This window comes from Scaptodrosophila lebanonensis, unplaced genomic scaffold (genome assembly GCF_003285725.1).
Source record: "Scaptodrosophila lebanonensis strain 11010-0011.00,11010-0021.00 unplaced genomic scaffold, SlebRS2 tig00000136-arrow-arrow-pilon, whole genome shotgun sequence".
Taxonomy (NCBI): Eukaryota; Metazoa; Arthropoda; class Insecta; order Diptera; family Drosophilidae; genus Scaptodrosophila; species Scaptodrosophila lebanonensis.
In genome coordinates, this window is record NW_022060586.1 from 889887 (window position 1) to 903468 (window position 13582).

The following is a 13582-nucleotide window of genomic DNA, read 5'->3' on the forward strand; positions in this document are numbered from 1 at the left end:
TATTGCTGCGCTTAGGTCAATTATCCAGCTCCCAATGTAGCCAGTTGACCTGACTCTCTAAGAGTTCTCTCAGGAATGGTTCCGGATTGGCTAGCACAGCACCATCGGATACTCTTCGAAAAGCATTCCAATTCTGGATGTACCCCAGGCAATTGGGCTGCGGCTAAGCTTTTTCCGTAGCTCACCCCTTTTATGGGTAGAGCTCTCCCATTGCTTTGGTCGACGAACAAGTCCCGACTACTACACAGACAGCCGGGCAATGCGGACTTATGCTAATTCCACCATATGTTGGCTTCCATGATATCTGGTCCACAGTTCTTGTGGCTTTTTTCTGTCAGGGTTACTGTGGTCAAACACCATTTATTTTAATTGCGTTTACCCGAATTGCTGCTGTTGAGAGAAGGCTTGGGTGCGCCAGGTTCGCCAAAATCCTTTCCCGGTCATTAATACTACTATAAGAATAGCCGAGTCCGCTCGCTTCACTCCCATATCCGTGAAAATTACGAATGCATTGTAATCAAAAACGTAATAGCTTTTTGTATCCGGATGGGAATTCAAAAATTGTTCAAAATCATCTACTGAGCCACTCGCTACGAAGTGAAGTCGAAACTTAAAACAAGAGTACGCTACAGTTGAGCAAGCCCGGCAGTGAAATACCCTATACACGAACAAACTTCCGCTGCTGAGTTACGACTATATGGGCACATAGCAGAAACAAAAGGAAGAGAAAAGCGAACCCGATTAATTATACCCTGTATCCAAAGGATAAAAGGGTGTACCAGTTTAGTGCATATAGAATGTATGCATGGCTCGTAATTCCTGCGCACAAACCAGCAGGACTTGATTGCGTGCCCAATTATCTTCCCGAACAAGCAAAACAGAATTGTACTAAAATCTCGTTGTTCCGAGATTGGCAAAAATAGACATACTACGAGTATATATTAACGTTGTGGGGTCTGTCGTCCTTCTTCTGGGAGTCACATAAAACAGAGTGCTTTCATAATGGTCCATACTCGTATCCTATAGCGATACAAAAACTCCTACTGGGCGAACGCTTATTTGCTTCACCCAATTAACTTTAGGGGCATCCTGTTGCACGGCTTGCCTCCTTTTGCTCCCTTCTGCTCCCTTCTGCTCCCTTTCTGCAAGCGTTGGGAACTTTGTTGTGAGTACGATGTAATGCAATTTGAACAAATTAAAAGTAGTGGTGCAAATACTTGATCCAGATAGTCATGAAGAATGAGGGAAAAAGCGGATAAATACTGTGGACAGAATGTACAAGTATAGGTTAAGGATAGCGAGCGAAGCTGGTAACAACAACCACTTAATAAAATCTGCATATCCAAAGCTATGCAACCGAACAACAACTACAACAATTTCTATACACTCGCCCACAAGCCGACATGAATCCACCAAGTCGTAAATGCTATTAGTTGAATAGTTGGGATATTGAAAAATTAATTAATGGTGCGCCATGCAGGTGGTTTATTGCGCGTTCCCCTTTCAACACATGCTCGTACATAGGTATGAATATAATTATAACTAATTCGTAACATGAAGCAATTTAATTGAGACTATGCTGCTCAATTATAATTCCAACCTTCGCATGAGTTGGTGCGCTTGTTTATGCGCCTCCGATGTCTATTGTTCGATTGGTCATTATCCTGGAAATTGTAAAAACATTTTGCTTGCGTGCTGGCTTGAAGCGCAATCTAAAATTATACCAATTATAATGCAACAGTAAAATGCTCTCCAGTCACAATAGCAGTAGTAGCAATTATACTATAAATAATAGCAGCTATTACAATGCCCGTATTAAACAGGCACAGCTTCAAGTACTGTTATGGGTAGAACGCGCACTAAAAATTGAGTTAGAGACTCTTTTTTTGAGAAGAATAATCAATTTTAATGTGACATCTTGAAGGAATAACACTTATGTTATAGTCAACATGACAAGATGATTTGAAATGGCGATCTCTGTTCTTTCGTCCTCTTGTCTGCCATTTCACTTACTTTTCTTAGTGCTATCGCGTCGCAGCTTTACACCGTCGAGATCACTATATCACTGTTCTGATACAGTATATAACAGGAAAAAGGAAGCGTAAAGTATATACATAAGTAATTACACAAAATAGCACAAATATGATGACTCACTGCATTAATTAGGTGTTTTGCTTGTTAAATGGTCGATCAATTGGTGTGCCAAGCATTGTCCTGATATTGGGTTTATTTTCGCAATGCTGGCTAGCAAATTGTCGCATACTCCTTAGCATGATCCGCCAAAAAAGTCTCAGGTTCATTTTTATAGATATATTCAAGATTCGTCCCCTGACGTTAACTTCGTTAACTTGCCAAATTGGGGGCTGTCCATCGTATACATTTGATTGATTTGTTTCATGTCAGTGCCTAAGGACACCTAAATCTACCGATATGCGATCTGTCGATCTGTCGATCTGCTTCAACCAGGTGTTAAATCAAGTACTCGATTAGAGAAACTTTAGCAGCATACTGTATGCAAGTAGTATAGTGTATATTATAGCCATGCATCGAGCAAGTCGAACAGCAAACGAGGAAGGGTCTCATGTGGCAGGGTATAATTGCAAGTGTATGGGAGTGTAGGTGAGTGTGTGTGTACGCTGCAACACTATTGCTATGCATTTGTGCCTGCTTCATGCCAGTGGCAGCACTTCAACTCTTGAAGCCTGTTTTCGGGGGAAATTGCTGCTTGCCTGCTCCTGCGCCATTGTTGCCCGTTCCTATCAGCAATTGAAGCTGAAGCTCCATCGCAAAAGGGGAAGGGGGAAGGGGGAAAGGTAGCGATGCCTTACTCTCGTACGTGTATATGTATCAATGGAAATCGGGCAAGAGAGTGCCTCACGCCTCAGTGGACGTTCAAGTGGGCTAGTATAAGTTCGAGGCTGGCAGTGTAATAATTGTGCATTGATTATCATAATATTGCTATCGAAATTGTGCAAAATCATGTGGCAGACATAAAGCAGATACTGACACAAACACACCCACACACACAGGCACATGTGCGAAATTTTCACAATATTAGGCAAATTTGAAAGCAACTGCTCTAGCATATCAAATACCGGGCTAATACGCATAAAAAAGGGCTCTTTGACGCTGCTTTGGATGGGGGCGAAATGGAAACATCAGCTTGCTACTACGCGTGAGATATCTTCACTTGATATGTCACATTCTCTGATTATTTCGTGTATTTTCTCTGATTGAACACATTTAGTGTATTGGTAATATCTGTAAGTTGCTAAAAGTCTGTGAAGGATAACATGATGTCATTGCTACTCGTGCATACAAGTATATCGGCATTCGAATATCTTGGATAAGCTTTTTATTCCAGACTTCAATCTTTATATCACCTTTATGATAAACAAAGCGAAGGGAGTACTTGGATTCACTAATTGCTGATCGAAAGAAAACTTCTTTACACCCTCCTTGTCTTGGAATATTGTTCAGGCTATGGTGCCCACAATATAAACAGTCGAGCAAGGCGACAGTGAAATACCCTGTTTCCAAACAAGCCTCCGACGCTGTATATCCTCATAGCAGTAACGAAAATAAGAAGGGAGCGAGCCCACTCCTGCAGTTTGTGGGCGTAATCAAAAATAAAATAAACTCGTGTTGCCTAGGAATAAGGAGGGGATACATGCCAAATTTTGTCTTTGAACTTTCCTCGTCTTGATATTCAAGGTTGGAATACTTTGAATTAATATAATAGGAAAATAATTGATGTGACACATAAGCATACTTTTATAAACAGACGACAATGACATGTAGGATATCGCTCCGTTTCGGACTATAGGGAGAGGACCATACATATACACATACTTGTATATACAATATACTAGTTTCAGAGAACAAAACTCACATTTCTATTCAGATGGAGCTGGGGGCTTTATAATACTTGTAATATACATATATTTACAAATGCTAAGCCATCCATACACGATGGAGGGAGCTATTCGGTATGAAAAGCAATTATACTTACTAATTTGACTTGAGCAATACAAATATCCTTAAAGAGAGGCATTTAAACCCCAACTATTTAGATATATTCATATATGTATTTCGAAGAACTTGAAAGTATTTTGCCGAAAGTTCGCTGATGGATGGCTTTTTTGTGGTGCCTTTTCTATACTTGGTTTTTCTTTTCAACTATAAATGGCACTTGAATTTAAAATAAATGTAATGAACATATGTTTGGTGCCAGTTCTGAACTGTCTTTCTGTTCTCTTTGCAAGCGTCCCTTAAAGTATAAATGTGGTACAATCAGTGATGTAAATACTATTTGTGTCGTATATAGCTTTCTGCCCAATTTAAACATGTTGATTGGCAATATGTGGACAAGCAAACAAAAATGCATACCCATGTATGTGTTTAGTGATCTGTCGAACTACACTACCGAGTGAAAGAAATTTTGTAGTAATACTTGCATGCATATGTACTCTATAAGTATCATGTTATAATTAAGAAAATTGCATTCATTCATGCGCGCAAACAACTTTTAACCCGTTTCTGAACATTAAATGAAATGAATATGGTGAATCACAAATTAAAGTAATTAAATGGCACGAAGTGAAACAAGAACATAATCCAAAATACAAGAATATAACAACAGAAAACAAATTAAGGGAAATAAAACCAGCTTCGAATTTAAATTTGAATTGAAGGTGCAAGAGGCGAGACGAGGTGAGAGAGGCGAGTGGAGCTCGCCATGAGTTTTCTGCTTTGGGCCTTAGCTGCAGCAGAAATACTAAAATAGTGACCGCAACATTTGTTACCACTGCGACAAATCGACGCAACAACAATGATTGCCACACTGTTCATTATCTTTGCATTTATACGCGCGTTTCCTTGGAGTCGACGTCGACGTGGGCGGCCACAGCCGCTCGCGCTGACATTGATGCCGCCTGCACTCGACGAGGATGAGGCGCAGCAACAGCAACAACAACAACAACAACAGCAGCGGCAGCAGCAGCAGCAGCACGCAACGCAAGAGCAATGCACCAGTAGGGGCTTCAACAACAACAGCATTTCCCACAGAGGTTCCTCCCCAACCTACAACAACAACAACAGCAGCAGCCACAGCAATGGCAATGCTGGCGCGGCCGAGTCCTCCGCCCATGCTATTGCGTCGATGCCACGCCCTCGTCGCAAATCCTCCAAATTCCACGAAGTTACCTTCAGTGGCAGTGTTGGCGGCGGCGAAAGCGACGACGGAAATGCGAACACAGACGGAGAGGCGGCAGCTGGAACGATGCACAGCAAGAGTCAGTCGCTGAGCACGGGAACAACGACAACGGCGAGCGGAAGCGGAGGCGGAGGCGGAGGTGGCGGCGGAGGCAGCGAGCCTTATCGTTCACTCAGCAGTCGCTCGCGCAGCACACGCGCCTCCAGCGATTACGAATCAGCAGTTGCCATAGGCCACGACTATTATCAGCTTCAGCTGCAGCAGCACGCATTAGCGCACATCAACAGCAATGGCCACCATGTGGGTGCACATCGTCTTGCCCAACGCAGCGACACACTGGCCACCGAGGCGGAGGAGTTCGAGGACGAAGAGCGCACGCCACTGGATGGTGCTGATGAGGATAGCTATGATCGGGACACTGAGGAGTTCTATAGCAATATCCAGGATGCCACAGGAACATCGAGTAGTCGCAGCAAGCGCTCCTCCTTGTTCTCACGCTCCGACAGCTCCGCTACTACGTCCTCCAGCGGTGGCGGTGGCGGCGGCACTTTTACGGGCGCCAAACGCCGTTCAGCTGCCTCCATAATGTCGTCGTCGGTGTGCTCCGATGTCATTCCCGTCGATCGACGCAGCTCTACGGCCACGGAATATAGTGTACGATCAGCGGCCACAAGTCATCGTCGCTCCAGCGGACGCATTAAGCGCTATGCGTCCCGCATGACCATCGCGGGAGCGCGGCGGCGCACAACGGGCAGGTAATCCATATAAGAGGGGATAAATGAGAGACTGCTTGCTCTTTTAAGTTTCATATATTTTTAATCACATTCATCATCACTAATAAAAAAGAAGATGCACAACGATTAAAACCGAGTTGTGAATTTAGTTGACAATTCTTGTTCCTTCCTTAAACTGTCAACATTGAAATAAGCATTAAGGTGCCCCGTTTTGGGATACTCTACCGTCCTGCTAGTGACCCACGAAACATGGGTGAGACAACCGGAAACATTACTCCAGCGAGCACCCTCTATTAACCACCTTACTCCCTACTCCCCACTCCCTACCCCCACACCCTTCTCTGACTGGCGTGTTATCTGGCTTGCTCATTGGCGCGATGAACATGCTCGTTGCCATGTCATCGCACACACACACACACACACACACCGGGGCAAGCAGCCATCCCCACAGTCCCCCGCGTACATATGTACACTGTCTACCTCACCCACAGCCACACACACACCACCCGCCCCCTCCATCTCCCTGGCACGTTTTGGAATGCTGTTTCGGCATTTATTTCACTCTTTTTTCTTTTATGACAAATTGGCAGATTTTGTGTCACACGCGTGCCGCCCGGCTGCAGTCGGCTTTGGTAACGACACCAACAACAACAACAACAACAGCAGCAGTGCCCCGCCCCCTTCGAGAACGGCAGTCGTTATGTCAATGTAAAACGCATCAATGCATAAATTTCCTTTGTCGCAGCTGCCGCCCGCCTTCATTTTGCATACAGATTCGCAAACATTTCGCATTTCGCATTTTGCAATAGGAATCGCACAGTTGGCCATAAAGTATCTATAGTACTGGTTCTATACTTGTATGTGTGTGCGAGCACGCGACATATGCGAAGATAAAAGAGCAGAACGCTGAACTCGCGCCAGCCCGACTCGTGTATACACTGTACACGCCCCTCTGTCCACCAACCTTAAACTACGGCTGAAATAAACCCCAGCCAGTCAAACGATACAGTCATACGGATTTCAATAAAACTTTCAAATGAAATGGCATATTAGTATTCAGTTTTCTTACAATAATGTGGCAACCCATAACTGGCTCTCCACTTCCGCACTGATGTCGATTAAGTTTGCAAATATGGGGTTTCTTTAGCCAGCGATATCTTCATACACGGCTGTCCATGCGCCAGCATATGGTGGAAGCTCACGGCTGTTGCACCCTGTTGCAAATCGAATACTACCTAACGAAGTCTGGGCAATCGGCACGAAAGTAAGGCTGCCTCACAAATCCTTGCCTCTTGATTAAATTTATGTCAGTGTCGAATCGGGTTACGTGAGGGAAGAGATGTACTTTAAAATTGCAATTGCAAACAAACTCTCGATGGCTGGCTGAGAAACATTCAACTCACTCCAAACTACTAATCGTTTCTGTTACATTTGAGTTTGGATGTAAATACTTACGGAAAAGGAAATTGGTGAACACAAGGATCTAATGACTGACGGAACTGGAACTTTTTTCATATTTGGTAATAGTACCCGGCTAGTACTTACAAGTATGTTAGTTGCAGAGGAAGTCATTGCCATAAATATACCCGCTGCTGTAGGGATAATTTGAATTGAATTTACCTCATTTATAACCAACTCCTCACTGATCCTCTTCGGGATTGTTTATTTAATTAAATAACATAACATACGTGATGCACTGAAAAATCGTTTGGTATAAATTGAATCTGGCCTGGTATTGTCTAGCTTCATACTTTTTCTAAAGTTAAATTCAGTTTCTTTTCGGCACTCTAAATATGATTTTCAGAAACGTCGATTTATCTTCGCATTGAGTCATATTCTAAGGGTGAGAAGCGCAGTTCCATTCAAATGCATATCCGAAAGTAGTTTTATAATATTGTCCTTTTGTACATGATTGCAAAAAAGTGAGCGCATGTACATACTACTTACTATACTTGTATACTTGTCTGTAGTTGTACTCGTATTTTGAAATACTCGCAATATCGTTCAGCTTTGCAGATGGTTAAAAGTATTTACCCGATAACTTGCATTTGAAAGAGCAAAAGCGAAAATACTTGTACTATAAACGAAATGAGGCCAAAATAAGAATAGGAATTTGCTTATATTTCTGTTTCTTCAATTTAATTACAATTTCTTCTTTACTTTACTCATATAGCAAATCGTTATTAAAAAATATATGGGAAACATGTGTCCATTACATGTTCCTAGAACCTCTCAAGACCCATTCTCCTGTTGCCACTGTTGATGGCGAGCCAAGAGCTTAAGCCCAAGAGGCCGAATTTGTTTGAAAGCCCGCTCCACACTGGCCTCCAAATCCGCAGGAGACTCCTTCGTCCTCTGATCGCGTACACTTGTGCGCATTACCCGCCGCACGCTCTGCATGCTGACCTCCTTGCAGGCCAAACGGATCTCATCACCCGTAAAATGTTCGGACAGTGCCACCAGCTGCTCCAACGATCGGGGCGTCTGGTGGACAATGCTGCCCAGCAGTTTGGTGATGAGGCTTCCCCGCTCGGCAGCATTGGGAAGCTGCACCAACAACTTTTTCTCGAATCGCCGCAAAAAGGCTTCATCGATGTCCCACGGCAGGTTGGTGCTGGCCAGCACGAAGACGCCACTCAGTGCGTGCTCCATTCCATCGAGTAGCTGCAGGAGTTCGTTTTTGAAACGCTTCGATGATTCGTGGTCCGTCGGCCGGTCGCGTTTTGAGGTTAGGCTCTCGATTTCATCGAAGAATATTACTGAAGGTGCGCGCCTGGCAGCCATATGGAAAAGCACTCGTAATATTTTCTCAGATTCTCCGCGCCACTTCGACACCATGATGCTCGCAGTTATATTAAAGAAGGTAACTTGACCCTGAGTTTCGGCATAGAGGGTCTTGGCCAAAAAGGTTTTGCCACTGCCGGGCGGTCCATGCAACAACAGAGAGCGCCAGGGCTTGAGGCCTTGCGCAAACAACTGCGGATATTCCAAGGGTGTGATCACAGCCTCCTTAATGAGTTCAATAGCATGCTGATTGCCACACACGTCCGCCCAGCGTAGCTTGGAATCGCCATGCATTATGGTTGTCTTGACTAGCTCCGCTATCACCTGCCAGTCCAGCGAGGCAAAAAGCGCATCGTCGGCGGCATGTCCGTGGTCGATCTCGCCCAGTAGATGGGGATCGACGGAGGAGTTGCCGCAGCCGCTCTGATCCGCAGACGTCTCGATTTTCTTAATGTGCAACTGCAGGCGATTGGCTTGCAACTGCGCCGGCGACTCAGTTGCCAAGCTAGCCGCCGCGGCTGCTGTCGCTGCCCCCACGCCTGCATGCCATGTGGCCATGGCGTCTCCTGCCAGCTGCTCCTGAGTCGGCGACTTTTGTGGCTGCTTCCCCTTCATTGCCGTTATTGCTGTCGTTGTTGGGGGTGTGCCTGCATTACTCTTATTGGTTTTTGGGGTCGAGCTGGCTCCGCTGCTCGCCAATTCCAGCTTTACTTTAGGTCCGCTTTTTTTGAGGATTTTCGGATACTTGCCGAATTTCATGTTGAAAAAGCTTGCATATTCCAAATATATGGCATCCAAATCGATGTTATCGCACAGTTCGTACTCCTCCGAGAGGTGCCCCTCGCCCTTCAGTGCCTCGGCGCTGTTGTAATAGCCATTCTCGACGAGATAACGATGCATTAGATATAGAAGGTTGCGACGTCGTGCGGTGAAATTGCGCACATCCTCGCAGAGAGCGGTAGCCGCCGCAGTGGCTGCCACACCATACTTTGTCTGTGGCTTTATCTTCGCAATTTTGGTGAAGGTGTGTGTGGAAGAGATGACTTCAGAGAGGTTTCGAACCAAGCTGCGTCCGTTTGGTCGGTCGTTCGATTTGAGAGCTGTTGAGAACACAATGTTTTATTTTATGAATCAGTATCGAACTAAATACAGAACGTAAAAAACATTGGCCAGCTTGTTTTGTTAGCTCAAACAGTTGCTATGGAAGCGTACAAATGCAGCCCTGGCAACTGGGCCAACTGCTTCTAGTGTGCTTTCTAGATGTTAACCTAAGCCTTTGTCCCGACGACCAGCAAGAGAGCCATTCACAGAAATGTCAGAGAAGCCAACTTTGCGGGACAGTCGTGCAAAAATGTTCAACTGAATCCTAAGAATCCCCTCAAAACGATATTCAAAATGTCAGCGAATAGTAGAAGCCAAATGCTGAATATTAAAAGCTTACGTCAAATCAAGCAGACATTAAGAGGAATGATCTTAATATGTATAACTAAAGCTAAGTCATTTGTTTAAGATACAAAATTCACTTTTTCTGTAAAAAGAAAACCATCTGAGAAGTTCACTTCGTCTGCTGTTCCTTGCTCTAAAATCTATATTACTTCTTAAGCATGAGTTGCGAGTATATGGACTCGTCTCGTAATGCTAATTATATATATTTTCAATGCATATGGTAACCAAATTTTCTTATGGGTCCTATGCAGGGTTCGCATTCTGCTCATTTTTGTGGTCACACCACGAGTTGCTCATACACCTGAATAAATAATGTCCGTGCAAAAGGTGTGATGGGAATGGGGATGGGAATGGGAACAGCGAAATAATGTTGAAGTGAGGTAAATTACCTACGAAACGTTTTGATTCAATTTTTGAAGGCATGTAACTTTGTTTGTTATACCCTGCATCCAAAGGGTAAAAGGGTATATTAGGTTTGTGCGGGAGTGTACATACAGAAGGAGGCGTAGCAGACCCCACATAATGTATATATGTATTCTTGATCAGGGTGACAGGACGAGCCAATAAAGCCATGTCCGTCTGTCTGTCCGTCTGTTTGTCCGTCCGTCTGTATGAACGCGAGGATCTCGGAAAGTGTAATAGCTAGATTAACCAAACTTGGTATCCAGATACTCCTAAGCCCGACAAAGGACAGGTTTGTTAATTTGTTTAAGAGTTGAGCCCGCTCGACTCTAGAATTCCTTTCTTGTTCTTCCTGAATTCCAAGCAATTTATTCAAATGCAAAAGGAACCATCATTTATTACATTACATTTCTTACAAGTGTCACAAACTGGATATTGGATGCATGGACCCTTCCACGAGTATTGTAGACGAAAGTTCATGCAAATTGTAAACATCCCCTTCTAAAAATATGCTTACGCGTCTAATTGATTGCACCCCCGAGCTGTGCAACCACATTTGGTTATGTGCGTCAACTTTTGAGCTAATTAAGAATCCGACCACAAGCACTCGTCCATGCCATGCGTCGGAAAAGTGCACCAAAATACATTTTCTACAGTATGCATTTCCTTTGCTCTCAACACACTCTTACGAGTATGTGTGTGCTTTTGTTGCCAACTTTTGGCACGCCCAATTGGAAGGGGCCCGCCATTAGCCCGCGGATGATGTCAGATGGGCGATGGGCGATGGGCGAGGAACGATGGCCCACGGCTGCTGAAACGGTAAATCAAAATGTTCCTCATGATGAAACAAAAATCTGTTGCCGCGATTTTTCGCTGACAAACAAAGCAACGTTTGCCTCATTCATAAAGAAGCCTTTCGAACTAGTCATCATCCAATCGCCCCATTCCGAAAAGTGGCCATGCGAATAGTATACAAGTACCTCTATCAGTTATAACAAGAAAATGTTTAATCTAAAATATTTCTCCAATATCTTCATCATTGTGTTCTACAAAAACCCGTTTTCCAGCATATTGTGATCTGACTTTGTCTGATCGGCAAATTATCTATATGCATAAAAAGGAGACCTCGGCAAAAAGTTGTATGTCCCCATGATATGAGGTTTAGCATTCTAACTCCTGGGTATTGCACACAAATCCAACAGATCGTTTCAATAATCACTCTCAGTTTTCTATTCTGGACAAAAAAACTCTATAATGTACAAGAGTCGGACTGACCTTGATTGAACTTAATATTTCATTCGTTTACCTTAAAATGTTTGTGATTTTCTTTTCTTGTCTCGAGACTATGACCATTGTTAGGCTTAAGAAGGGGTTTAAAAAATATGAATTTGTTAATATTATCAATAAAGAAGAAATCAATGAAAAGATTATAAATATTAAAGATTATAAACTGGATCGGTGCAAACAAATGCGTTCTTTATTTTTTTCTATTTTTCCTACTAAAACTGGCCATTGTCTGTGCAATAAATTGCCATTAGTTGCCTTTTGGCCAACTTCTTTTGTTGAAGTCTGACCTCCAAAGAGAAAATAAAGTATTTAATTGCATGTGAGTTGTTGTCCTTTCTCGATGAATTATGTGGCAGCTCTTTGGCACTTGCGTTCTTGGACTTGAGAATTGTTTTTCACCTCAAAGAATCGCCCACTCACGAATTCACACGTCACTGTACATTTCAATTCACATCTCCAGTTCGCACTTTACTTTGTTTTGGTGTACGTACCATATTCATGCGTTTTACTTTCTTCCTTAAACTTGTGGAAGAAAGGAGAGAAAAATGGCAAAGGAGCCCCCAGCCCCAAACAAATTGAAAGTATGTCCGCTTTGAAAACCATGGAAACTTATGGCGGCAACAACAACAAGCGCAGCCTCCGATTGCAATATTAAACAGTAGTGTTAGCCGCCATATTTGCTATTGTTCTAATTCATTCGTGTATAAAATACTGCGTCGCATCGTCTGAAACCATATAAGTTTCTGATGCATCGCTTACACCGATGCAGACATACACATATGCATACATATATACTCGAGAAAGTACAAACCATAGCATTAATAGCAGCATCGTGTCAAATGTTGGGCGCCTGAGCTGCACTCTCTGGCGCTTAGAGAGCCTATATGTACATAAGTATGTACAAGTATATATATATATATATATATATATATATATATATATATATATATATATATATATATACATACATTTACACACTCGCAGACTCGGACTCAGGCGCACACACACTCTGCTCAAATGCTACCATGCCGATGAATGAGCCAACACCCAGCAACCGTGAGTAGCAACAATAACAACGTCAGAGGAAAACGACATCGGTACACTTTGCTCGAAGGGGAAAACAGTATAATATTTATTGTGAAACGGTTTCATTTTTATAGCCTGTACCCAAAGTATATATACAAGTAAGTAGTTGATCAGTATGACAAGACTAGTCCATGCCCCTTTGCCCTTCTGTTTGGCAAGAACCTCAGAAAGTATAAGAGAGAGAATAACCAAATAACCCTGTAAAAGGTATAATCCATCACTTTTCCACTTCTTAAATACTGTGGCACTATGTGTTTTTCCATTGAAATATTTCTCCCGGTCACCCTAGCAGCCTCTATTTCACAAGCCTATTGTGTGGTTTCAGCTCGTTATCACCCTTCAAAGTGCGACAGAATACCTAACTCTATTGGCCTATCTAAGAATAAACAGTCACCACCTATCGCGCCTCGTCAATACTTTATAATAAGTATAATAACCACATTAAATAATTGTTAACATCTTAAATATTTCACCTTAAAAAATTAAAACAAAACTGTAAACTTAAAAATTACTCATCAAGATGAATAAGTTTTTATATCCTGTATCCATAGGCTTAAAGGGCGGTCTGCTATGCGGCGGTCTCATCATTAGAACAAACTATAAAGTCTTTATCACTATGAAGAGAGAG

The 13582-nt window shown here is 43.1% G+C and overlaps 2 protein-coding genes across 2 annotated transcripts in view; one reads left to right on the top strand and one right to left on the bottom strand.

Moving 5' to 3' along the window:
- The window catches only part of LOC115629179 (cAMP-specific 3',5'-cyclic phosphodiesterase), an 87360-nt gene that overhangs the window by 31824 nt on the left and 41954 nt on the right, over positions 1-13582 (top strand). The window lies entirely within an intron of this gene.
- LOC115629170 (katanin p60 ATPase-containing subunit A-like 2) lies at positions 8090-12362 on the bottom strand. The gene is made up of 3 exons (XM_030525544.1): positions 12341-12362; positions 9358-9833; positions 8090-9294 (listed from the first exon to the last, which is right to left on the bottom strand). Exons 1-3 carry the CDS (start codon positions 12360-12362, stop codon positions 8182-8184), a joined length of 1611 nt encoding a protein of 536 aa, XP_030381404.1. The 3' UTR covers positions 8090-8181.

What these genes read in the sequence shown, in the direction of transcription:
- LOC115629170 (XM_030525544.1), bottom strand. Translation starts at nt 12,362, where the DNA reads ATGGTACGTACACCAAAACAAA. An exon ending in GGTACGTACACCAAAACAAA is followed by an intron (nt 9,834 to 12,340) that starts GTAAAGTGCGAA and finishes TGTTCTCAACAG; the next exon opens with CTCTCAAATCGAACGACCGA. An exon ending in CACCCCCAACAACGACAGCA is followed by an intron (nt 9,295 to 9,357) that starts ATAACGGCAATG and finishes CTGGCAGGAGAC; the next exon opens with GCCATGGCCACATGGCATGC.